General features: G+C 45.8%; 1 protein-coding gene across 8 annotated transcripts in view; it reads right to left on the reverse strand.

Annotated features, from left to right (window-relative positions):
• The window catches only part of IP6K2 (inositol hexakisphosphate kinase 2), a 29,265-nt gene extending 7,315 nt beyond the window's left edge, over positions 1 to 21,950 (reverse strand). The window contains exons 1-3 of one of the 8 annotated variants that reach the window (XM_019806726.2): positions 21,797 to 21,939; positions 14,756 to 14,845; positions 1,779 to 2,110 (exon numbers count right to left, since the gene is read on the reverse strand). In XM_019806726.2, the coding sequence (XP_019662285.1) occupies positions 1,779 to 1,980 (202 nt within the window). In that variant the 5' untranslated portion in view covers positions 1,981 to 2,110; positions 14,756 to 14,845; positions 21,797 to 21,939. Of the gene's footprint in view, positions 1 to 1,778; positions 2,114 to 14,678; positions 14,846 to 16,134; positions 16,276 to 21,796 lie in introns of those variants that run through there. The other 7 variants (XM_019806723.2, XM_034658280.1, XM_034658279.1 and 4 more) reach the window with 7 other exon arrangements.
• Positions 21,951 to 24,043: the final 2,093 nt, after the last annotated feature.

Raw genomic sequence — 24,043 nt, forward strand, 5'->3', positions numbered from 1 at the left:
TATCAAAACAGCTAGAAAAGATGACACCATACAAGACAAGCGATTAGGGAGTAAACATGGCCGAGAGTCTTCCTCTCTGATGCACTCAACAAGGCAAGAGCCAAAGAATTACAAGACACATTTTTCCATCATTGAAAATGTTTATTAAGTTTTATGTAATTCTTCTAATCCTAAGAGAGACGTAAAAACATTTGCTCTTTATATCTTCTGGGGATTTTTGATGCCTAAACAGAAACTCCGATGGCCTGAGGCTTGCTTTAAAGCAGAGCCTGAACACAGCGGGGACAAAGGTTTGCCCTGAGGGGTAAGAAGCATCCAAGGGTTAGGGAAGACTGGGCAAGCAAAACAAAATAAAGGAGCAAACAAAAACAAACCACACAGCACAACAGACACCCTAGCAAAGGCTTCTTGCAGCACCCCCACATGGGTAGGCACCCCGAGCCTTTTGTCCTCAAACATGTTACTTTATTGGTCTTTGCAGTCACAAAAGAACAAAATGAACACAAGGCAAATAGGGTCGGGCCGGGAGCACAGACGCGTGGTGGCCTTGAAAGCGGCTCTCCCCCTTGAGTCTCTAGAACCTGCCATGTGTAATTAGACAGTCTTTGAGGAGGGGGCTGTCAGGTGGGAGCGTTTCAGCAGGTGCCGACGAGTGCCTTACAACCGACTGGCTGAACACCTTTCCTCCCAGGCCTCTCTGGCCCGGGATCACTCAATTTGCTCAGTCCTTGCTGCCCGCCCGCTTGCTCGCTCGCTCGCTGCAGGGGAATGCGTGCTCAGAGAGAGATGACACTTCTGAGGTGGTCCCTGGCTCTGGGCGCAGAGGAGCAGAGGAGCCCGGGTGGGGAATTCAGGGGACCACACTTCCCTGTGGCCTCGGGGAAAGAACCAGGGGGAAATAGGGGGCAGGGGCAGCCAGCTAACAAAGGGCCTTTGGCTTTGTCCTGGAAAAAACAACAGAGAAGGACCAAGTGAGGGCCCTCAACTCCCCCACCCCACCCCCCACAACACACATGCATATTCAGAGTACAGAGAGAGGTGCCCAGTACATTCTGTCTTCAAAGAGCATGTTTCAACAGTCCCAGAAGAACCTAAGTTGTTCAAGAGTCTTTTGTATAACCAGGCAATATAAATTTAATTTCCTTTAATGGATTCTTTGATTTACAAAATATCCCCCCATCCCAGGAAAGACCACACCATGCTGGTGGTTGCTGATGTCACCCCAAAAATGCATTATAAAAAGAGAGAGAGAGTCACCATATGTGAATCAAAGGGTTGCCATAACATTGCAATTTGGGGACATTCCGTAATAGCAAAGGGCTTCGGCTTATCAGCACAAGCCTCCCACTCCTGCATTCCATCTGACTCAACCCTGCTCCCAGCCTACCTAATCACCAGGGCTTCTGGTTTCCTGGAGGACAAAAAGCAGGCAGCAAGGATTCTGGGTAAAATCCTCCCAAAGTCTTCCCCCGCTGTTCCCCCATGGGGGGGCTATGAGTTACTGTGATCAAGAGACACCTGAACATAAAACACAACTACACTTCCACCAGAAATAAACTCAAAACAAATCCACAAAACAAAACAATTGAGCAATCTTACCAGGGCTTGCAAACTGAGGGTGTGAGGTGCTGGGCTGAGGGCCAAGAGGAGGAGGAGGGAAAACACAGAGTGAGGGGAGGGGTGAGGGCTCCCGGGATGGCTGCCCAGGCCTTCCACGGCTGCGCCGCCTTGCATCTCCTCGCCAGGCGCTGGCGACCCCTATGGCAGCGGGGGCTCACCTTTGTACTGGGGAGTGAATTTGCGCATCTCGGCTGGGAGGGTCTCGTAGAACTGGTGCTCCCTCGGAACCAGGGGCTTGCATAGGGTTGTCTCGTTGAAGCGGAGCACGCATGAGTGCCCCCCGACCTGGTGGACAAAGGGCTCCAGAAGGACGCCCTTGGTGCGGGGCTCCACGTCCATGGCCCTGAAGGCTGGGCTCATCCTCCAGGCGCAGGCGGCAGGGAGAAGGGGGAGGCGGCGGGGTCCAGCGGCCAGCGCGTCCTCCGTCTGTCGTCTGTCCGTGCGTCCGTCTGTCTGGCCTCAAGTCCTCGGCTGAGCGGGCCGGGACGCTCTGCTGGAAGCAAAGGGAGACACTGGCATTGGAAGCGGCCTGGGAATCGCCTTAGAGCCGCCAGCACTTCAACAGAAAGACAAACAGCCCGAGCTCAGGCGGGGCCCCGCCCACGCCGCCCACCCCGGCTCCGCCTCCTCCCGCAGAAACAAACAGCCGGAGCTACCGCGGGGTGGGGCCAGATTCCGACACGCAGGGACTGGCCCCAGGTGTCCCCAAAGAGCCTGTGCCCTCCACTAGGCGGGAAAAATGCAAAGCCACGATAAGGTAAAGTCCCATTTCAAACCTAATAATTCAGATAAACCTTGCCATTTTCTAGTACGGTGAACTTCATACTTTTTAAAAAGATTTTATTTGAGAGAGAGCGCACGCGAGGGGAGGGGCAAAGGGAGAAGCAGGCTCCCTCCCCGCTGAGCAGGGAGCCCGCCGGGGTCTATCCCAGCACCCCAGGACCACGACCTGAGCGGAAGGCAGCCGCTTAACCCACTGAGCCACCCAGGCGCCGCCATACATACATATTTTTAATACTTTTATTTTTTAGAGTAGTTTTAGGTGTACAGCAAAAAACGAGAGGAAGATAACTACCCACATAACCACCTACGCCCACACATGCATTCCCTTCCCGGTTACCAATATCCCCCCATCAGAGTGGTACGTTTGTTACGAATGATGAACCTACACTGACTCATCATCCTAGCTGACATTAGGTTCTTAGTCGTTAATTATGTTTTTATAAAATGCAGTTAAAGGGAAAACCTGCTTACTCACCATCTGGTAAGATTTACTCCCCCGGGGTGTCCACTCCCCCCCGCACCCCCAAGGCCAAAGACAAGCCCCATTAACCTTATTAGCAGTGCAGCTTGGGCCTAGCTTTAATGATTAACGTCTGTATCTAAAAACAACCGATCAAGGCTGGCTAACTCCATTTAAAAAGATACACAGTGTTCTAGGTCACTGACTATTTTTATCAGTTCTATCCTGATCTCCAAAAGCTGGGGCACACCTTTAAACCAAAGCTGCGCTCCTGGAGTAATTAGGGCTCTCATCCACTCTGAGGTTCAGGGCCTTAGACCTGACTTTGCATCCCTAAACACCCCAGATCTCAGCAAAGCAACCTCTATGCAACTGTTAACCATTTCGCGGCATGTCAAGCTAGTTCTTTGTTTTCTGACTGTAATTTACAGACTACACAGTTGCTACTAGCACTACTTACAGGGCGTGGGACATTTCATTTATTTGTAGCGTTCTTAATGAGAACTCTTCCAGTTCCCATTACCCCAACTGACATGCTGGTGGTGAGAATAGGTCTGCTGAAGATGTAACCACTGTCTTCTAAGGTGAGTAAAGCACCTATTACATGCTAGGCTCACTACAGAAACTTACCTCGTTTTGTCCTTGGGATACTTTCTGTGAGGAAGACACTATTCTCTCTGCTGCAAACAATGAAGCTGATTTGGGGAGGTGAGGAAACTCATCCAGGGCCAGGGACAATAAGCCTCAGCTCCCAAATGAACCTCAATCTGTTGGATGCCCTCACAGGGCCACCTCTAGGTCCCAGGGTCTTTGGCACTAGTGCCCTGATACAGCACTCCTCCTATGTACATGGGACATTTTGCCTGGTATGAGAGTGCCTTCACCATGTACATTTTCTATTTATAACGTAGCCTCTCTTAAAGAGTTTAAAGTGGTTGTTAATCTCTTTTTAGAGAGATCTGTGGACCCCAAATGGACTCGAGGATTAGGAATCAATACACTTTCCTATATGCAAAGAGACAAAAACCAAAGGTCCTGATTTCTCTCCTGGCACCACCACCTCATCATCACAGAAGCCCTCAGGAGGGTATGTGCTGAGAAGGGTTCTAAGCTCCAAGGATGAGTACATTCTAGCCATTCCAGACTCTCTCCAGAAGGTGGAGCTCTGAGATACTTGGCCACACCAGCCCTTTCTTAGGGTCTACACAGACCAGTTCACATTAATCCACTGAAAAGACCTCTGGAGTAAGAGCAATACCAAAGAAAACCTACTGTACTGACCCACGGTCGGTCGGCCAGTACCCAAGCACAAACCAGGTACCATAATTATTGTCAATGCACAAGACACTCCTCATGGTCCAGGCTTTAGAAACACAATCCAAACCTTTCATTAAAGTATAAACTGCTTTTGTTGTCAGACTAATGCTGACACCAATATGAATCCCTTTCCAACTCTGTTCAAAATTCCTTAAGTGTATTCAATTAAGTAGAAAAATCTCTCTCTCCGGGCATCTCTCTTACCCATCCCTACCCTAATGAACAATCTACAACAAATCTGGTTTTTCATTGCAACTCTCTTGGTGCATGGGTGTGGCTGGAGGCCAAAAGGCCAGGTGGATGTCTCCATCTCCTCCTCCCAGGTCCTCAGTGTATTCATTAGCTACTGGGTATGATGTGGCACCTTGCCACCCTCCCCCCAGCACCCAACTCTGGCAGTCCTCAAGACATTGCTCCCTGGAGAATAATCATCTTGGGTAGAGAGGCAAGAAAAATAAGGCTAATCCTCGCGTTGAGCCAAACTCATAACAGAAGAAACTGCCAAATATGAGGCAGAGTCAGGGCGACAACTGATTACCCTGTAGTGAGGTGGAGACAGATTCTAGTCCCAGTTCAGCCACTCAATTACTTGGAGAAAATCTCCAAGTCCCTGGATCCCTCTGGGTTCCAGTTTTCTTTTCTTTTCTTTTTTTTTTAAAAAGATTTTATTTATTTATTTGACAGAGAGAGACAGCCAGCGAGACAAGGAACACAAGCAGGGGGAGTGGGAGAGGAAGAAACAGGCTCCTAGCAGAGGAGTCTGATGTGGGGCTCAATCCCAGGACCCTGGGATCACGCCCTGAGCCAAAGGCAGACGCTTAATGGCTGCGCCACCCAGGCGCCCCTGGGTTCCAGTTTTCTGGTTTGTAAAATGGAGAAGAGAGGCATGGAGTAGACCTCTACTGTATGGGTGGTATAATGCAATTAGTAAGAGGTAACTAGTAGTTTGTTTTAATCAAATAGGAAAAAAAAGGGTAAATATCATTGCATTGCAAATAATAAGGTAAGTCCTGTTTTGTGATTTTTATTTTTTAAAATTTTTTTAAAAAGATTTTATTTATTTGACCGAGAGAGAGAGTGCAAGTAGGCAGAGTGGCAGGGAGAGGGAGAAGCAGACTCCCTGCTGAGCAGAGAGCCTGATGCCTGGGATCATAACTGGAGCCAAAGGCAGACGCATAAGTGACTGAGCCACCCAGGCGCCCCTTTGTGATTATTTTATTTCAATTATGTTTAGTCTCTCAATATGAACATAAATATGGCTTCACCATACCACATATTTCTCACATTTGGGGTTGCAGATGAAGAAATGGAGCTTCTTTCCTAGCTTCCCTTATAGGCCGTATCTCTGTGGGAAAATGGAGGATCAAACTTCCCAAGGATTATATACAGCAGATCAGCTCCCTCTCTAGTGGCCTCAACCTGGCCAGAAGAAAAGTGCCTAAAACACCTGTTCTTTTTCACCTGCTACTCTGTCTCACATGTGGTTTGAGCAGAGGGATCTCTCAGTGATTTTTAAACATCCAAGCTCTAAGGCCCAGTTTCCCAGGAATCCTGTAGTATTAGTGGTTACTGAGAAGTCCACGCAAAATGTGTGGACCCTGTGCTTAGGGAGAGGGGGGATAAGCATAAAATACTGCTTTCAGATTTAGCATCTATTTTAGCTTTCCATACTGCCTCACATTGGTCCATGAAACTATGAAAAGGTAAGGAAAACAGAACATAATTCATCTAAGACAGGACATAGATTTCCTCCACAGCCCATCCCCCTAAATCTGTCAAATCGGTGTAAGTATCTGCTGGAAACAATGCCTTAATATTCTTAGCTTCTAAAATATTGCAGATGGGGTGCCTAAGCATCTGCATTAGGCTCAGGCTCCGCAGGGAGCCTGCTTCTCCCTCTGCCCTCCCCCTTCACGCTCTCTCTTTCCTTCAAATAAATAAAATCTTTAAAACAATTTTAAAAATAAATAAAATCTTGCAAATAAAACAACTATGACTCATGAAAATCCTTGAGCCCTTCCTTTAGCTCACACATCTAGAATTTAGTTAATGAGGCTATAAGTGGGGTCTGCTGGGGCCACTTACTTTGCCTCAAGAAAAACCTCAGGGTTGGATAGTCATGGGGTGGTGTGAGGCACACTAGTCTAATGGTGCAAAAACAACACTCACCATTCACACCTCATCTGTGTAAGCCCCAGAGCCACCACTATCTGCATACAACCCATAATTACACAACCCATGACTACACCACCGGGGTCAGTCACTGCAACTCTTAAACACTGTTGGTAGGAATGCAAAAAGTGGTACAGCCACTTTGGAAAATAGTTTGGCAGTTTCTTAGAAAGTTAAATACTTATTATATGACCCAATAATCCTATTCATATGTATTTACTTAAGAGACATGAAAACAAATGTCCACACAGACTTGTATATGATCACGGAGGCACTACCTACAATAGCCAAAAGGCAAAAACCCAAACATCCATCAAATGGGTGAATGAATAAACAAACTGTGGTATATCTCTATAATGGAATATCATTCAGCAATAAAAGGGAATGTACTGGGGCGCCTGGGTGGCTCGGTTGTTAAGGGTCTGCCTTAGGCTCAGGGTGCGATCCCAGAGTCCTGGGATCAAGCCCCACATCAAGCTCCTCTGCTGGGAGCCTGCTCCTTCCTCTCCCACTCCCCCTTCTTGTGTTCCCTCTCTTGCTGGCTGTCTCTCTGTCAAATAAATAAATAAAATCCTTAAAAAAAAATCATCAAATTAGACTTAAAATTGATGAGTCTTACTGTATATAAATTATTCTTCAATAGAGGGATTAAATTTTTTCTTACATTTTTTAATTTACCAAATTTTCATAAGTACATATTATTTTAATAATCAGAAAAAAATTAGACTTTTTACTTAATACTAGCACACTTCTACCAGTTGCATGGTTATCTTTTTCAATTCTTATAAAGTCAAAGCAAAAGCATCCTTTACACATAAGCAAGCAGAACAGAAGCATAAAGGTCCAATAAGCCTTTCTGTAAAACCCAGAAGGAAAGAAAAATCAGCATTAAATCTGCTATTATACTAACTTCCTTGTTATTTCTCAAACATGCCTGGAATATACCTACCTCAGGGCCTTTGCACTTGCCATTCCCTCTGCTTGGTACACTCTTCCCCCAGGTATCCCCTTGGCTCACTCTCTTACCTCCTTCAGCTCTTTATGCAAATGTCACTTCTTTAATGAGGTCTTCCTTAGCTACCCCATCTGAAAATGCCATACCTCCCTGTCTACACTCCCTTATACAACCCTGCTTTATTTCTCTTCTGCACTTATCACCACCATCTAACATACTATGTTTTCTTATTTGTCTTAATTTTTTTTATCCCCCATCCTGACCCCACCAGAAAACAAAGTCCATAAAATCAGAGATTGCTGACTGCTCTGTTCACTGCTGAATCTCCAGAGTCCAGAACACCAGCACAGAGTAGGTACTTTACAGGATGTGCCTCAAGTCACTACTGCATCATGAACACCTGCTGTACATAGATCAACAGAGGACTCAAAAGGCACCCATTGCAATTATCCAAACCCACATACAGTGAGTACAATTATTAAAATGAGGCATGCAACACACTTTACTAAATGTATTCTGAGCACTGACTGGTGTTAATTTTGCATTTATAATTCCCCACCTATTAAGTCTACATTCACTGAGGAATATAAATGAAGGACCCTGCACCTGAACACTCATCTGGGACCTCGTAGTGTGGAAACATTTCACGTAAACAGAGCTTAAGCTCTTAATGTAATGACAATCAATGTCTTGAAAATTCTCTCTTGCAGAAAATCAGGCAAGAAAAGAATGGTCATTCAAGAATAAACTTTTAAAAATGTGGCCTTGGGGTGCTTGGCTGGCTCAGGTAGTAGAGAGCAGGACTCTTGATCTCAGGGCTGTAAGTTCGCACCCCACACTGGGTGTAGAGATTATTTTAAAAGAAAATGTAGCCTCAAGAAGATTAAAATTCTATCATAGCTTAAAACAAATACTCTAACTAGCATTCAGAAATTATGTGTTGGGGGGCGCCTGGGTGGCTCTGTCGTTAAGCGTCTGCTTTCGGCTCAGGGCGTGATCCTGGCATTCTGGGATCGAGCCCCGCATCAGGTTCCTCCACTGGAAGCCCACTTCTTCCTCTCCCACTCCCCCTGCTTGTGTTCCCTCTCTCGCTGGCTGTCTCTCTCTCTGTCAAATAAATAAAATCTTAAAAAAAAAAAAAAGAATTAAGAAATTATGTGTTGGTACTGAGAGCTCACATCCCAAACACCTAAGGTTTTCAGGTTGCAAAGTTATCATTAAAAGATCATTCTCCTGGGGGGCCTGGGTGGCTCAGTCAGTTAAGCATCTGCCTTTGGCTCAGGTCATGATCCCGGAGTCCCTGGTTTGAGCCCCGAGAATCAGGACCCTGCTCAGTGGGGAATCTGCTTCTCCCTCTGCCTGCTGCTCCCCCTGCTTGTGTTCTCTCTCACTCACACGCACTCGCTCTCTCTCAAATAAATAAAATCTTTAGAAAAAATTTAAAAAAAATAAAAGATAATTATCCCCATCTTTTGCAGGCAAAGCAAAGAAAGGCCATGGGTTGGTTTTGGGTCTCTGATGAAGGCCTCCTTCAGCAACACTGGTCGGTCTGCCATTCAGCTTTAAATGAGTTATCTTAGCAAGATAATGCAGAAGGAAAATCATTCTTCACATGACCTGGACTTACTGGGAAGCTGGTTAATAGATGAGGTATAATTCCTGGTAACAAAATGAATATACAAAAAGGAGTTTTAGCAAAATAAAGCCAGGAAGGAAGAAGAAAGCTATCAATGTTTGCCTTGTGGGAGGCACCAAGCATAAGGGCTGACCAGAATGACCCATCTGGGTACAGGGCATCAAGCCATCACCAACCTCAGGAAAACTCCCACCACTGTGCCACATTGTTTAAGCCCCATCAGGACATCTCCCCCCTACCTTTTAAAAAAGATTTTATTTTTAAGTACTCTATACACCCGATGTAGGGCTCAAACTCATAACCCTGAGATCAAGAGTCACACACTCTACCAACTAAGCCAGCCAGGCATGCCCTTCCCCCATTAAGACATCTCTTATACCCCATTGTGAAAGTACTTACTCCCATGTCTAGGAATAGAAGAGTGTATGACGGACTATCAGGATATTATGAAAAGTTGCTTATCAATTTTATGATTTTTAAACAATTTGAGAAAATGCTTACGATATCCTCTTTTAAGTTAAAGAAGATATAAAACTGTATAATCTATATTGTCTGAACTAGGTCCAAAGAATTACAGAGGAGAAGACTAGCAAAAAGTACCAGCTATGCCAATGAATCATATACTTAAAAATGGCTAAAATGGTAAATTTTATGTTATGTATATTTTACCACACACAAAAAATCTAAAAATGAAGTACCAGCTACTCACAGGGGTCATGGCTGCCTGCCCCCTTCCAAAGCCCTGTAGCCACTGCATTAAAAATGTTGAATGCCTTGAAGTCTCCCAGCTCAGCTATGAAAGAAACTTGATACACGTTTCCCAAATTTGACAACAATCCCCCAAATTTACATGACAGAGATGAATTGTGAAGCTAAAAGAAAGTGTTCTAACTTGTCAATAATAGAAAGTAGATGGGCATCAACCTAGGGGAGCAACTATGTGTTCTTTCTGTAGAAACATTAGAACACTGTTGTCACCGAACAGTCAGTCAAAACGCTGCCCCAAAATGTGTGTGGGGGGGGAAGTACTGCAGTTGTAGTATTTGTCTGCTTTTTGAAATGTGAACTTCTGGTTTCTTTTTTCAATCGAAACAAAAACTTTCTACCAACTTGTTTTCATCATTGTAAATTTTTCTGTTTAAAGATGGCAGTTATAATTATATATTTATATAAATAAATTATATATATTTATATAAACTTCAGACAGCATAAAACCTGGATCTGCCCTGTACCAAGTGGTAAGACTGTTATTTCCTTCTCTTCAAGTTGTTTAAATATCCCAAACTTCTTGAAATATTCTCAAACTCAGAGTATATGTTACCTTTATAATAGGGAGGGAAATATTAAGGGAAAAAATGAAAGAATTCACTGAGACTAAAACAGGAAAACCCAATAGTTGTTCAGCTCTTGAAGATTTTAAGCTCATCCACAAAAAAGCAATGCCCTAGCCCACACTGCGTGGGCTCCATTCCACGACGGAGAACCTGAAGCTGGACCACAGGTAAATAAGGGAGGATAACAACCCAAACACACCCTGCCCTTAAGGTGTGTACAAAGCACTGGAAGACCAAAGGAGGAAGTAACCAACTCCTCAAGCTTCAATGACAACGGGATACAACCAAGCCAGAGACTAGAGACCAGAGCCGCCATTTATGGAGCACTTAGTCTATTCTGTAACACCCAGCTCTTACACCAGCCCTCTGGAGTAGACACCACCATTACCTATCTCCCTCATAGATGGATGCACTGAGGCGCCAGGAGGTCACCATAACAGGGAGGCCTCACTACAGAAAACAGGTGCCTGAGATGAAAGAGTTACTGCTAAGAATGGCTGGAATCATAGTTCTAACCTCAAAGGAGCTACAGCCTGGCTGGCTGGCAGGGTGTCTGTCCGTCCACCCGCACCCCCATGCCAAAGCAACAGAGTCAGAGAGGCAAGACACAGAAGCTCTGCATCAATTTGACACAGATACCTGTGTCATTTTCTCCATTAATATTTTATTCTAGTTTAAATAAAGGAAAAGCTCTAAGTTGTACATGGAATTATTTCACTAAAGCCACAATAACGTACATCTTTCCCCCAATGCTGAGGGACAAATAAAACACCAGATTCTGTTCCAAAAATCCAGACAAGCTTTTCTATAAGGGAAATAGCAGCGTCTCAGATGCTTCTCCTCTCTAGAACCGCCATCATGACCACACTGCCTGATATCTCTGCCTCGGATCAGATTTCTGGAATGAAGGACTAATGGGTCCCAAGATGGAAGGAGATGAGAAGCTTTCGGCCTACCTAGAGGTATGTTCATCAGAGTTACATTGCTAGAATTACAAAGTTTTAGCAACTTAAAAAGCTTTTTCTAGGGACGCCTGGGTGGCTCAGCTGGTTAAGAATCTGCCTTCAGCTCTTGCTCTGCAGGGAACCTGCTTCTCCCTCTTGCCTGCCGCTCCCCCTGCTTGTGCTCTCTCTCTCTCTGACAAATAAATAAATAAAAGCTTAAAAAAAAAAAAGCTTTTTCTAGCTAGAACCGTAGCACCACTCCTTCAAGGAAATTGAAATTATTAATTCTAAGGTGTCATATGTCCTCTTTATCAGAATATCACATTTTCTTATAAAGAATTAAATGTTGGGGCGCCTGGGTGGCGCACTCGTTAAGCGTCTGCCTTTGGCTCAGGGCGTGATCCCAGAGCCCCATATCAGGCTCCTCCGCTGGGAGCCTGCTTCTTCCTCTCTCACTCCCCCTGCTTGTGTTCCCTCTCTCGCTGGCTGTCTCTGTCAAATAAATAAATAAAATCTTAAAAAAAAAAAAAAAAGAATTAAATGTTATTTCATACACAAACCAAGAATTTTCAGTCCTCCTTAAAAAGCCCATTACCCCTCTTTCAAGGGCAATTCTCCAATTCCAGTCTCCTCCTTGGTGCAGTCTATGACTCCCACCACCCTGTACGAAACATACACAACAGAAACATACAGAAGTGACCGCCTCACACTGCAGCTGAAATTGCCATGAGGTCTCAATCTGAGGGACTTTCCTACCTTGAATCACAGTTCTGTCTTGTGCCAACAAGTAATGGTCCATTCATTGGCTTTAGGCAAGATTAAATGCTCTCTGCATGTAGTTAGTGTTTACCCCTACTCCTCTCTCAGCAAGCTCCCAAACCAGATGACACATGAACTGATCCTCTGAAACACAGGGGGCCAAAAATGATTCAGTCCTCATGGGCAGCCACAGAACCCAGGCAGCCATGACCTGCCCAGGCCAGCACCCTGAGTGTTATACCTACTGATGGAGGGACCAAGGTGTGTCCTACACTGCACCAGGTCCTGTGTCCAGGGGGCACAATTTCCTCTGGGTCCTTGCAAAACCTCACTCAGGTAAATACTCTCCTCAAGGGGCTGCAGAGTAGCCCACGCTCATAACACCACTCTGGAAGTTGTTTTTTTTTTTAAGATTTATTTATTTGAGAGAGCGAGGAAGAGTGGGGGGAGGAGGAGAGGGAGAGAAAGTCTCAAGCAGACTCTCTGCTAAGCGTGGAGCCCAACACTGGGAGCCCAACGCAGGGCTCAATCCCATGACCCTAAGATCATGACATGAGCCAAAACTAGGACTAGGATGCTCAATCGACTGAGCCACCAGGTGTCCCCCAATCTGGCAGCTTTTATCACAAACCATTCTGCACACAGTGTTCCTCCCTGACCAGCCAGAAAAGAATGAGATATGGGTGTGAGAAAATTCCTGACACTGGTACAGGTCACAACACCATGCCATTTGCAAGTTATCCTCCAGAAATCCTAAGATTTCTTTCCAAAATAAAGCATAGCAAAATATTTACAAATTTCAAGGAAATCGAGTTCAAACACACCCACAGTACTGTAGCAAATCGGACGCTGACTCCTTCAGAATCACCCAGCTTGGGAGAAGGGCAGTGACTTCAGTCACTCAAGAGCGCATCTGAGGACTGGGAAGGAAGGCCAATGGGGCACTTCCACTTTTGACATCTTGCCTCTTTGCTCCCATTCTCTGGCTCTATACAAAGAGCCTCCAGTACTTTCAAAGTAAAAACACTCTTTTGAGAGTGAGATGAATCATTCCTGGAAGAGGAGCAGCCTGTCCCCTCCTTTCCCAGCCCTTACCTGCCCTAGACCTGCTGGCCACATCCATCAGTTTTTCACAGCCCAGACTCTATCAGCTGCCACCTGGCACCTCAGCAAGGTCCACTCTTCCAAATGCCCCAGGACCCTGCATCTGGGGCTTACGGTCCTCCCCTAGCCTCCCAAGGGAGGTGCAGCATCCCAATCAACCCACAGGTCCTCAAGCATGTAACTCTGGGAAGGTGTTGCTGTGTCTGTCCCATAAGGCCTAGCATAGGTACTACAAAGGGCAGGGGCAGCTCAAAGGACCTGGAGAAAAGACACTTGTGTTCCCATACTCTGGTAAGGACAGAGCAAGAAAAACCCAAACCCTCAGCAGAGAGTTGGCAACCAACTACATTAACTCTCCTCCAGGGCACTCACCTCAGTGAACAGACACTGTTCTTGGAAGGACACCTTTCTCTGCCTTACATGAATAGAGCATAAAAGCAGAAAACTTGAAAATGTTCATTAAGAACTAATTTAGGAAGACCGTAATATCAGCAATGTACAATTAAATAGTTTAATAGTGGTATATGTTTTTCCTGTCAGGTTGTTCAAACTCATAAAAATATACCTTCTGTGGTCAAATACACTATATCCACCCTTCCTCTTCCTTTGTTGGGTAACTCCAGGCTATCTCTCAAGGAAACAGTCTGATTCTGTTGAGCATGAGAACCGAAAGGTGCTGGTCCACACACCTCCACAGTGCACCTTGTAAAAGCAGCTCAGGTGAGACCTCAGCAGAGATTTAGCATCACTTCTTGCCCATGAGAGGGGAGGAATGAGCTAAGGTACAATCCACAGACACCCAATTTCAAGCACATTAAACAAACGGGCATCAGAGGGAAAGCCGGCAGGCTTGGAGCTAGGTTAATCCCAAGACAAATGTTGCTGCAGCCTTAGCAATGACACCAAAGTTGTATAAGACCTGGGATCTCAAACCCGGATAAAAAGGCAGGGAGGAGTGTCACAGCAAAAATTCCTATCTAGTGTTAGTTTTACAGTTGTAAAACAAAAATAATCCATTCTTATAAAATAAGCTTTGAAGGGAGATCCAAGATTTTTACGTTCCCCAAGACAGTATGACGGAACTCACAAAGCCCATGGACCTCTCATTTCTGTGTGTGCAGCTGGGGATAGAAAAGCCTGGAGCAGAAACAGCAGCACTAGTCAAGTGTTCTGTCTTCCTGGTTTCTAACACATCTTACTTCATTAAAAGAAACTTAGGGGTGCCTGGGTGGCTCAGTCGTTAAGCTCTGCTTTCGGCTCAGGGCATGATCCCAGGGTCCTGGGATCGAGCCCCGCATCGGGCTCCCTGCTCTGCTGGGAGCCTGCTTCTTCCTCTCCCACTCCCCCTGCTTGTGTTTCCTCTCGCTGGCTGTCTCTCTCTCTGTCAAATAAATAAATAAATAATCTTAAAAAAAAAGAAACTTAATCTTCCTTAGGTTTGGGATTGGACACTCAATTTCTAAAACATGTAGGAGCATCTCAAGATAAATGGATGGCTACATAGAGAGAACAAATAATACTAAATGCTCTCCCATTTTGACCAATTATGACTTTCAGTTAAATATATTCACAAGAAGAGTTAAAACAAACAAACCCAGCAGTGCAAAGAAAGTGTTGTGAATTGTCTACAATAGAAAGCAATCAGAAGAGGCCCAAGAGGCCCAGACTGACTCCAGCTGTCCCAAGGAGTTTATGAGAGCAGGTACTGGAACTCCAAACCAAAGTCTGAAACCCTTCAGTCCAGAGCGGGATGAGATCATCCTGGGAATGAAAAGAACACAGGTAAAAGACCTAGCATAGTGAATGTCCCATTAGCAGCTGCTGGAGCTGTTATTTCTATTTTCCCATGGGCAGGGTGCTGTAGGTGCTGCCAATATAACTTCAGCAACAGCTACATTTCACAAACATTTAAAATCAAATCAAGGCACAACTTTTCTGTTTAACCATTTGTTTGTTTAACCACATATTTTGCTACCTGTTCTGACCTGGAGACCATATTTACGAGCTACCATCCTCCCAACCATTTCAATCTTAACTAAGTGGCATCTTAGTGGCATTAAATACAAAAACTCTTTCTTGTTACTAGAATATTAACTTTTAGTCACCATATACTGATAATGCTGGTGTGTCACCAAAGCTTAATCCTTACTTGTAAGACTGAATTTGTGTAATTTCAATTAGAAGAGAACCCTATTTATGAAAATTTACACTAAAAACAAATATAGAGGGGCACCTGGGTGGCTCAGTCAGTTAGGCATCTGCCTTCCGCTCAGGTCATGATCCCAGGGTCCTGGAATCGAGCCCCATATCGGGCTCCCTGCTCGGTGGGAAGCCTGCTTCTCCCTCTCCCACTCCCCCTGCTTGTATTCCTTCTTTTGCTCTCTCTTTCTCAAATAAATAAATAAAATCTTTAAAAAAACAAACAAAAACAAATATACAATCTTGAAAAAGACTGGAGAAAACGTCTATAAACAGAAAAATGAATCTAAAGTGCATCTGAGCTGGCTGTGGACTACAGATGGTCATGTCCAACAAAGTCTTTTCTCGGTAAGATGTCCTCATTTCCCCTCCAACTTTCCAGGTAAAATGGCGAAATGGTAATGTGCTACAGCCTCCCTAGTCCCAAGGCATACCTCTGGGGCATACCACCACAACGAACAGCAGGAAGAGCTTGCTTCCTCCCTCCATCCCCAGGGCTTAACCAAGTGCAGCGGTGGCCTTTAAAACAGGTCAAGGTGAGGAGACTTTCAGGAAGACTGAAGGGTCAGTTGGGAGGGGAGCTATACTGGGGATGAGCGATACAGGATTCCTTTTGGGATGCGTAATATGGTATGTGAACTATAGCTCAGTAAAGCTGTTATACAGGAAAAAAAAAATCAACGCAGTAACAGGGTCACACTGAAGAGACCACAACCAGCTCTAGGTAAAGGTTCCAGTGATAATGTTACATCTCCACCACTAAGAGGTGAAGATGAAGTGCTCAGGAGGAGAGCACCTCCAAATGTGGCTATGAGAATAGCAAAGATGCACGCAGAACAGAACTAACTCACGAAATACGTGGGTAAAAAGTATTAACTTCTAGGGGCGCCTGGGTGGCTCAGTCGTTAAGCGTCTGCCTTCGGCTCAGGGCGTGATCCCAGCGTTCTGGGATCGAGCCCCACATCCGGCTTCTCTGCTAGGAGCCTGCTTCTTCCTCTCCCACTCCCCTGCTTTGTGTTCCCTCTCTCGCTGGCTGTCTCTCTCTGTGTCAAATAAAGTCTAAAAAAAAAAAAAAAAAAGTATAACTTCTAAAGGACTACACTGTTTTAGATAATAACTGTGTATGTGCAATTAAAAATAGTAAATATTGTAGGAAAGCCAACTTCCAAGTACATTTCTCTAAGTTTATACGTTTTTGAATTGTATCAGAAAATTCTTTTGGGGGGCGCCTGGGTGGCACAGCGGTTAAGCGTCTGCCTTCGGCTCAGGGCGTGATCCCAGCGTTGCGGGATCGAGCCCCACATCAGGCTCCTCCGCTATGAGCCTGCTTCTTCCTCTCCCACTCCCCCTGCTTGTCCCTCTCTCGCTGGCTGTCTCATCTCTGTCAAATAAATAAATAAAATCTTTAAAAAAAAATCAACTTGTATAAGAGGGCACAGGATTTAAAGGTTGATAATGACTCGAAAGCTCACACTCTTTTCCCCTATTGGTCTCATGAGGCTGTGTTCCCCAAATACTGAAAACTGAGAGTATCATGGGAGTATAGGAACAAACCCTGCTTCCTCCCACTCCCCTTACTTGTGTTCCCTCTCTTGCTGTCTCTCTCTGTCAAATAAATAAATAAAATCTTTAAAAAAAAATTCTTTTAAATCTCCCTGGCAAATTCGGGCCTGCCTTACCCTGGGGTATACATGGTGCTTTACCTCCTCTTGGTGCCGGTCTTCATCTATAAGCCAGGCATGGTACAGTTTTACAGAGGTGCTCTGAGGCAGGAACAAGAGTAAAGTAAAATATCTAGCCTCCTGCCTGGCTGTCCTCTGCCCACTGCCCTACAGTTCCTCCAAAGAGTCCACTGGGAGACGGAGGTCACAGGAGGGACCTGACAGTACGAGGGGATAAGGGCATACTAAGCCTGCACTCCTGTAAGGAGAGTGAAGAGAGGAGGCTTCAACGCCAGGCAGAGGAACAGAGTGCCACAGGACATCCTGCCTAGCCTTTAAAAAAACAGATTTTTAAGCTAGTTACAAGTGTGATAAAATGACCACCATTATTAGTTTGGGGTCTCTTCACCCTGCAGATTTTCTTCCATACACTTTTCTATTCTTTACATAAACAGGATCAGGCTGTCTTCTGTCTACATTCTTTCTTAAGGAGCAAACAAAGAGATACAATGCTTATACACATTGGAAGCATATATGAAAAAAGAGGTTTGAGAGAAGAAAAATTTTAAGCTGCTTAAGAAGAACTGTGAGTGTTTAGAAAGCTCTCAAGCTACTCTGTTATATGTTATACCATAGACGTGTTTCAGGTAACTTTGTGGGCTCATGAATTTAGAATCTGGTTATTTGAAGATATCAAAACCAAGGTGAAAGAGGAGAAGGCAACACTGCCTTCGCAGTCCTGAGTCTGGGAGTTTGCACGAGGAAGGAGATGATAGCAAGAGTACCCCTAAGAGAGCTGCAACCTCTAGGAGGCCATCAGGATCAAGACCAAGCTGGTCTCTTCAGCCTCTCCCAGAATGGGCTTCCTTCTCTCATGGGTCTTTCCTCCTTCATTCCTGGGGCGGAAGGTGAGAAAGAGTCCTGACAGCTCCTAGGCCCTGGGGCCAAGACACCAGGGCTGCCTTCTCCAGACACCTGTCCCACCTGGAAGGACCTCTCCCACATTCAGTGGCACACTTGGCAGGGCACAAATTCTCCTGCCTTCTCCAATGTACGATAGGCTGGTGCCCAGCCCCCACAGGGGAATTAAGGAAGGAAGGGGGGAGGGTAGAGAAACAGGATTTGGTAGATGGCTAGGTGTACCACACTGTTCTTCAGAAGGTTACTGACCTTCAGGAGGTTACTGACCCCCTGGAGAATCTGAGACATCTGTGGGCCTCTCCTGAAAAATGCATACCTTCACTGAACTCTACATACAGACTGGGGTGCAGGTACCTGTGGACCCTATCTTCAGAACCCGATACAGGGAACCCAATTAGAGGGATGAGTCAGATATTGAGCTTTCCCACGTCAGAACAAGGATGTTTGGTTCATGAAGTCAGAAACAGCTCAGAAGACACTGAGTTGAGCTGCAGACACTTAAATATAAGGGGATGGTCAAGCACTTAAGAAATACTCAGCAGAGAGTTGGGAGCAATGGGATGGAAGCTTGAGTGAACCTAACCTGAAAAGAGATTTGGGGGTTACCTACAAAGGGAAGACAGAAGGCACTCTAAGAGTGATGTGCAAAGAAAGAAGAACACTGGGTCAGGGCCCTCATAGGTGCGAACTGCCTGTGAGCAGAGGGGGCAAGGTCAGTATGAGAGAAGGAGGTCTGTAAAGAGACAGAGGCAGAACGTCTATACCTTCCTGGAAGTCATGGAATCTCCTACCAGTTGCACATGGAAAATCTAGGGCTCATACCCTTTGGACTACACGATCCAGAGGGAATCTCCTCCCAGTTTCATGTGGAAAATCTAGGGCTCATAGTCTTCGGACTATACGACCCAGAAGGAGAAGAAGGGTCTTGCACTGTGTGGCCCTTTAGGTCCATGACAGACCTCAGAGTTCATGGTTTGGGGCTCGGTTATGAGTGAGCCTTGGCAAAACCTTCACAAGACCTTCACTGAGAAGATGTACAGGAGCGACCCCTTCAATCCCAGCCACCATAGTCAAAAGGTCTCAAGCAAAGGAAGTGATCAGCAAAAGCCAGCATTTGGGAAATCCTGAAGGATGACAGTTGCTTCAACAAAACAATTATTAGAAAAACAGAATGAGCCTATATAAATTTAAGTAACAAAAGAGATACTTCAATCAAACGCAAAGTGCAGGACTTATTTAGATCCTGATATGAACAAATCAACTGTAAAAAAAACTATGGGAAAATCAGAGACATTTGAGCATAACCAGATATTCAGGTGGAAAAAAAAGTATTATCGTTGGTATATTAATGGTATTGTAGATATCACGGGCAGCTCCTTGTCTCTTAGAGATAAACAATGAAATACTTAATAGAAAAAATACATCCTGGGACTATGCCACCTAAAAAAAACTCAGGTTTTGTTTGTTTTTAAGATGGGGGGAGACAGGCAGTGAGATGAAACAAGATCGACTAGGAGTTGGTAACTCCCAACTGGTGATGGATGACAGACCCAAACCAACTGTTCATCAGCTTAGGAAACTGTCTTTTCCATTGGGATAGGCCAGTGATGGGTATTAAGGAGGGCACATATTGCATGGTGCACTGGGTGTTATACGCAAATAATGAATCATTGAACATTGCATCAAAAACTGGGGATGTACTGTATGGTGACTAATATAACAAAATAAAAATTATTAAAAAAAAAGGAAACTGTCTTTTCCTTCAAACTCTGAGGTGGACTATAAATTCAATTTTGGGGAAAAAGGACCTTTTCTTGCTACCAGAATATATTGCAAAATATAATACTACGGTTACTTTTATTACTTGGTATTCAAATAGGCAAAAATATCATTATTTTAAAAACAAAAATATGCTTTAAAATATAATCACACCAGAGAAATGATCTGCTTACCTTCCACTGTACAAACATGTACTCAATTTGTTAGGGCGATTATCTCACTAGGTAAAATAACTTCACTTCAAGGGAAAATTCTTCCCCAGAGCATCCTCTTTATGAACCAAACAATGGAAAATTTTCACCTCAGCAGGCTGGCCTCGGAGGCTCAGGCTCAACCCTGTTGCCTAGATACCAGTGACATCTCCAGTGCTTACAGAAGGCTCTGGCACCCCTCTGCAAGGGAGACTAGCTAAGGTTCATCAGTCAGCAGTTGCTCCTTCCTTCCTTCCACATTCCACTGCTCCGACAGACACAGGGATGGTATACAGTGTACTGGTCTGTCACTTGTGAAGCTACAAAGCACAAAAGAATTCTATTACATCTGCTAAAGTGGTTTTTACAATTCTATCAACTCTGATGCTGGTACTCGTGCACCTGATTTCTAACAATTCCTGTCAATTCTACTCTAAAGTCAAAAAGCAAATATATCAGTTGGAGTAACAGTTAACAGTTCAACTGACTTTTTCCCCAAAGTTAGTAAGAGATCAACTGGCTTTTATTTAAGATTTTTTATTTATGAGAGAGAGAGAACACAAGTGGGGAGGGGAAGAGGGAGAGGGAGAAGCAGGCTCTCCACTGAGCGAGGAGCCCGCCAATGGGGGTTCAATTCAGGGACTCCAGGATCCTGACCTGAGCCAAAGGCAGATGCTTAACAGACTGAGCCATCCAGGTGCCCCTCAACTGACTTTTTACATCAAATATGATAAAGTATTCATTTTCCTGGCTTCTAATTCTGATAGTGGCTAAAATTAAAACAATAACACCACAACCCTGAAACTTCTCTTTAAATACTTAACACCAGGTTACAGGATGCAATTACACAAACTCCACAGCAGCAACCTAAGTAAATAAGCATCTGAGTTCACTTAAAATGTAACCCTGCTAAAAATGCAAATACTGCAAATATTTTAAATACTACAGTTCATCAAAATTACTGTAATCATGATGCTTTATTAAAAAAAAAAACACAGAACTGGTGACCCCGAACATTTTGTTAACGCTTTTCAAAAGTTTCAGTACTTTTTCTTAAAACTACTCTTTCCAAAGGCTTTATTTTGTTTCATGAACATTTTACTAACAAAATGTTTCATTCCAAGCAGTAACTGGCTCTATTTCCCTGGTATTTAAGAGCACTAGGTTTTACTGTTTTTACTGTTTTCTCCATTTTGTTTTCACAACGTTTGGACTCACTTTTCTGCTAGTGCAGCTTTACCATAGGAAACCGAGTGATACAAAATATTAGGATGGGCGGCAAAAGCAGTCTTGAAGCAAATACGAAAAAAATGAAAGCTCCACCCACGGTGAAATTTACCACTATTAAAGAAGCCTTCCTCTGATCCATTTTAGGACTTTTTTGGATAATAAGATGGGCAGATTGCCTCACAAGACGCCAGATGACGGGCCCAAATGGCATTCAACGCTCAAAATGGCTGCACATCTGCCGGCCCCAGGTAAACAGCACCTGAGGCGGTGGGCTGGCTCCTCCACCCAAAGACTCGAGGAGAACCCCCCTCCCCACCACAATAACCAGGGAGTCCATGGACACCGCTGTCCTGGGAAGCAATGACCCAGGAGATCTTTCCCCCACAAAGACTTGGGGAAACCTCCTCAATGACCGGGGGAGATCCCGAATCGCCAAGATACCCGAGAGCCCCCTCGATGACCAGAGAAGATTCTGCTCCTTCAATATTAGGGGAGATGTTCTCCTCCCAGTAACCTGAAGAAATAATGCCGCTTTCAAACAACCGGGGGATATCCGGCCCCACCAAGACCCGAGGAGATCTCCCCGCCCCCAGGATCTCGGGGGAGCCCCTCCCCAAATAACCCGGAGACAACCCTAATGACCAGAGACCTCGCCCCTGAACGGCGCGGAGACACCCTCCTCCAAATCTACCGGGGCGGCAGAGCCGTAGGCTGGACAAGGCGGGCGTTACCTGCGGCCTCAGCCCGTCCCGCGGTGCTTCGTCCTATTGTTTCTGTCCCATCAAGATGGCGGCGGCCGCGCCGAGCCCCGCCCCCCGCGCCTCGCTCCCGGAGCCCCTCGCTATTGGCTCACACCAGGAGCCCGGCTCGTGGACTGGGCAGCCCGAAAATCGCTGTTGCTAGGGCGCCGGGATCCCCGGCAGCGGCTTCCGGGAGGGGCGGGGCAAGGAGCGGGGCCAGGGATGGGGCGGGGCCTTGCCTGCCTTCCAGGGGGAGGATGACCAGGGAGGTCAGGTGTGTGCTTCGGTGGACAGATGGACTTTGGGCTTGTGGGTGCAATGAGGGATCCCTGGGTGAACGGATGGCTCAACCAACTGTCCCATTTTTTCAGGGTCCGAGGGGTCTCCCGGGATGTGGACTTTTCAGGGCTAACATTGAGACAGTCCGCAGCAAACTGGGAATTTCGTCCCCCGAGCAGATGGATGGACAGAGGACTAGATAGGGATGGATGGAAAGATGGACAAAAGAGTGACTGTAGACGGTGAGTAAAGGAGTGGTTATATGCACAGTGGATAGATGACTAGATGTAGAGGGGTGGACAGAGGAATGGCTGTAGAGTCCTCTGGGGACTGGTGGATGACCCTGTGCCCAACCTAGGTCCTGCTAACCTCCACACTGCAGGGCTTGTCAAGGCTCATTTGTCCTGGGTCCTATGGGTTGGCCAGAAGGGCTGCACCTGAGTGGATGTCAGTGAAGCTGGGAAATTCGAGGGAGGAGGGAGGTGCCACTGAGAGTGGGTAGAACCTCCTGCCTGATCTCTGCTCTCTCTGTAAAGGAGGCCAGCATGGCCGCCCCCGGCTGCATGTGCACTGGGGGTTTGCGGAGGTGTGGATTCGTGCATATGCGTATTCATTCAACGGGTATTTATTGAGCACCCACACTCTGTGCTGGAAATATAGCAGTGAACAAAAACAGTTAAAAAAAGGAGGGGGAGAGGGTGCTGCCTTTATGGGAGTGGCCAGGAAAGACTTCCTGTGACCAGCTGATCCCTCCTCTCCTGGAGGCACCTTCTCTGTATGTTTCAGGCCTCTATGCCCTCACCTCACTGGTTCTTCCTCTTTGCTCCTCTCTCTATCTACATTCTTTCTCTCATAACCTTATGCAGGTTCATGGCTTCAAATTCCACCTACACGTCCATCACTCCCAGAGCTGTGCGTACAGTCCAGACCCTTCCTGAGTGCCAGACTCAATGCCCAGCTGTAAACTAGGCATCTGCACTGGCTTCCACTTGGCATCTCAAACTCACCTTGTGCCACCCTCGCTCCAGCTCATCCCCCAAATGCACTCTACCTCACCTCCCCCAGTTCAAAGGGGTGGCTGCTTCGTCCTTTCTATTGCTCAGTCCAAACACCCCTTGACTGCTTTCCCACTTACATTCAAGAAGTCTTGTTTCTTCCATTTCATCATCTATCCAGAATGAGAGCACTTCTTGCCAGGTGCATGGCTTCTACCCAGTCCAAGCCACCACCATCTCTCCCTAGGGCAATGTCACAGCCACCTCCCAGTCTCTTGCTGCTACCCTTGCCACCTTTGGTCCATTCTCCACACATCAGCCTGCAGTAGACCCTCCCCAAGGAAAAGTCAGAGCTGGCAGGGACCCTATGATTCCCCATTACCTCTGACTGCGTGTCCTCTGTTCATCTCCAGCCCCACTGCTCAGCAGCCTGAAGTTTCTTACCTATCACACCCTGTGCACTCTCCTGGCTCAAGGGCTGGGCTCCAGTTGTTCCCATATCTGCAATGCACTTTCCACAGATTTCCACAGGACTGTACCCTAATGCCCTCAAAGCCCCTCATTTCAGACTGCAACCTGCACCTTTCAGCCAGCACATGGGATCACCTTTATCCCCTTACCCTGCTCTACTTTTTTTATAGCAGTTGCCTTTCTTTTTTTTTTAAAGAAATAATCTCATAATGCCTTTTTATTTTTTAAAGATTTTATTTATTTATTTGACAGAGAGAGATAGCCAGCGAGAGAGGGAACACAAGCAGGGGGAGTGGGAGGAGGAAGACAGGCTACCAGCGAGCAGGGAGCCCAATGTGGGGCTCGATCCCAGGACCCTGGGATCACACCCTGAGCCGAAGGCAGACGCTTAACGACTGAGCCACCCAGGCGCCCCAGCAGTTGCCTTTCTTATGGAGGCATTTATTAATCTTATATGGCATTGCCTGGATTCCTCCACTGGAATAAGAGCCCT

The sequence above is a fragment of the Ailuropoda melanoleuca genome, chromosome 4, assembly GCF_002007445.2.
Source record: "Ailuropoda melanoleuca isolate Jingjing chromosome 4, ASM200744v2, whole genome shotgun sequence".
Lineage (NCBI taxonomy): Eukaryota > Metazoa > Chordata > Mammalia > Carnivora > Ursidae > Ailuropoda > Ailuropoda melanoleuca.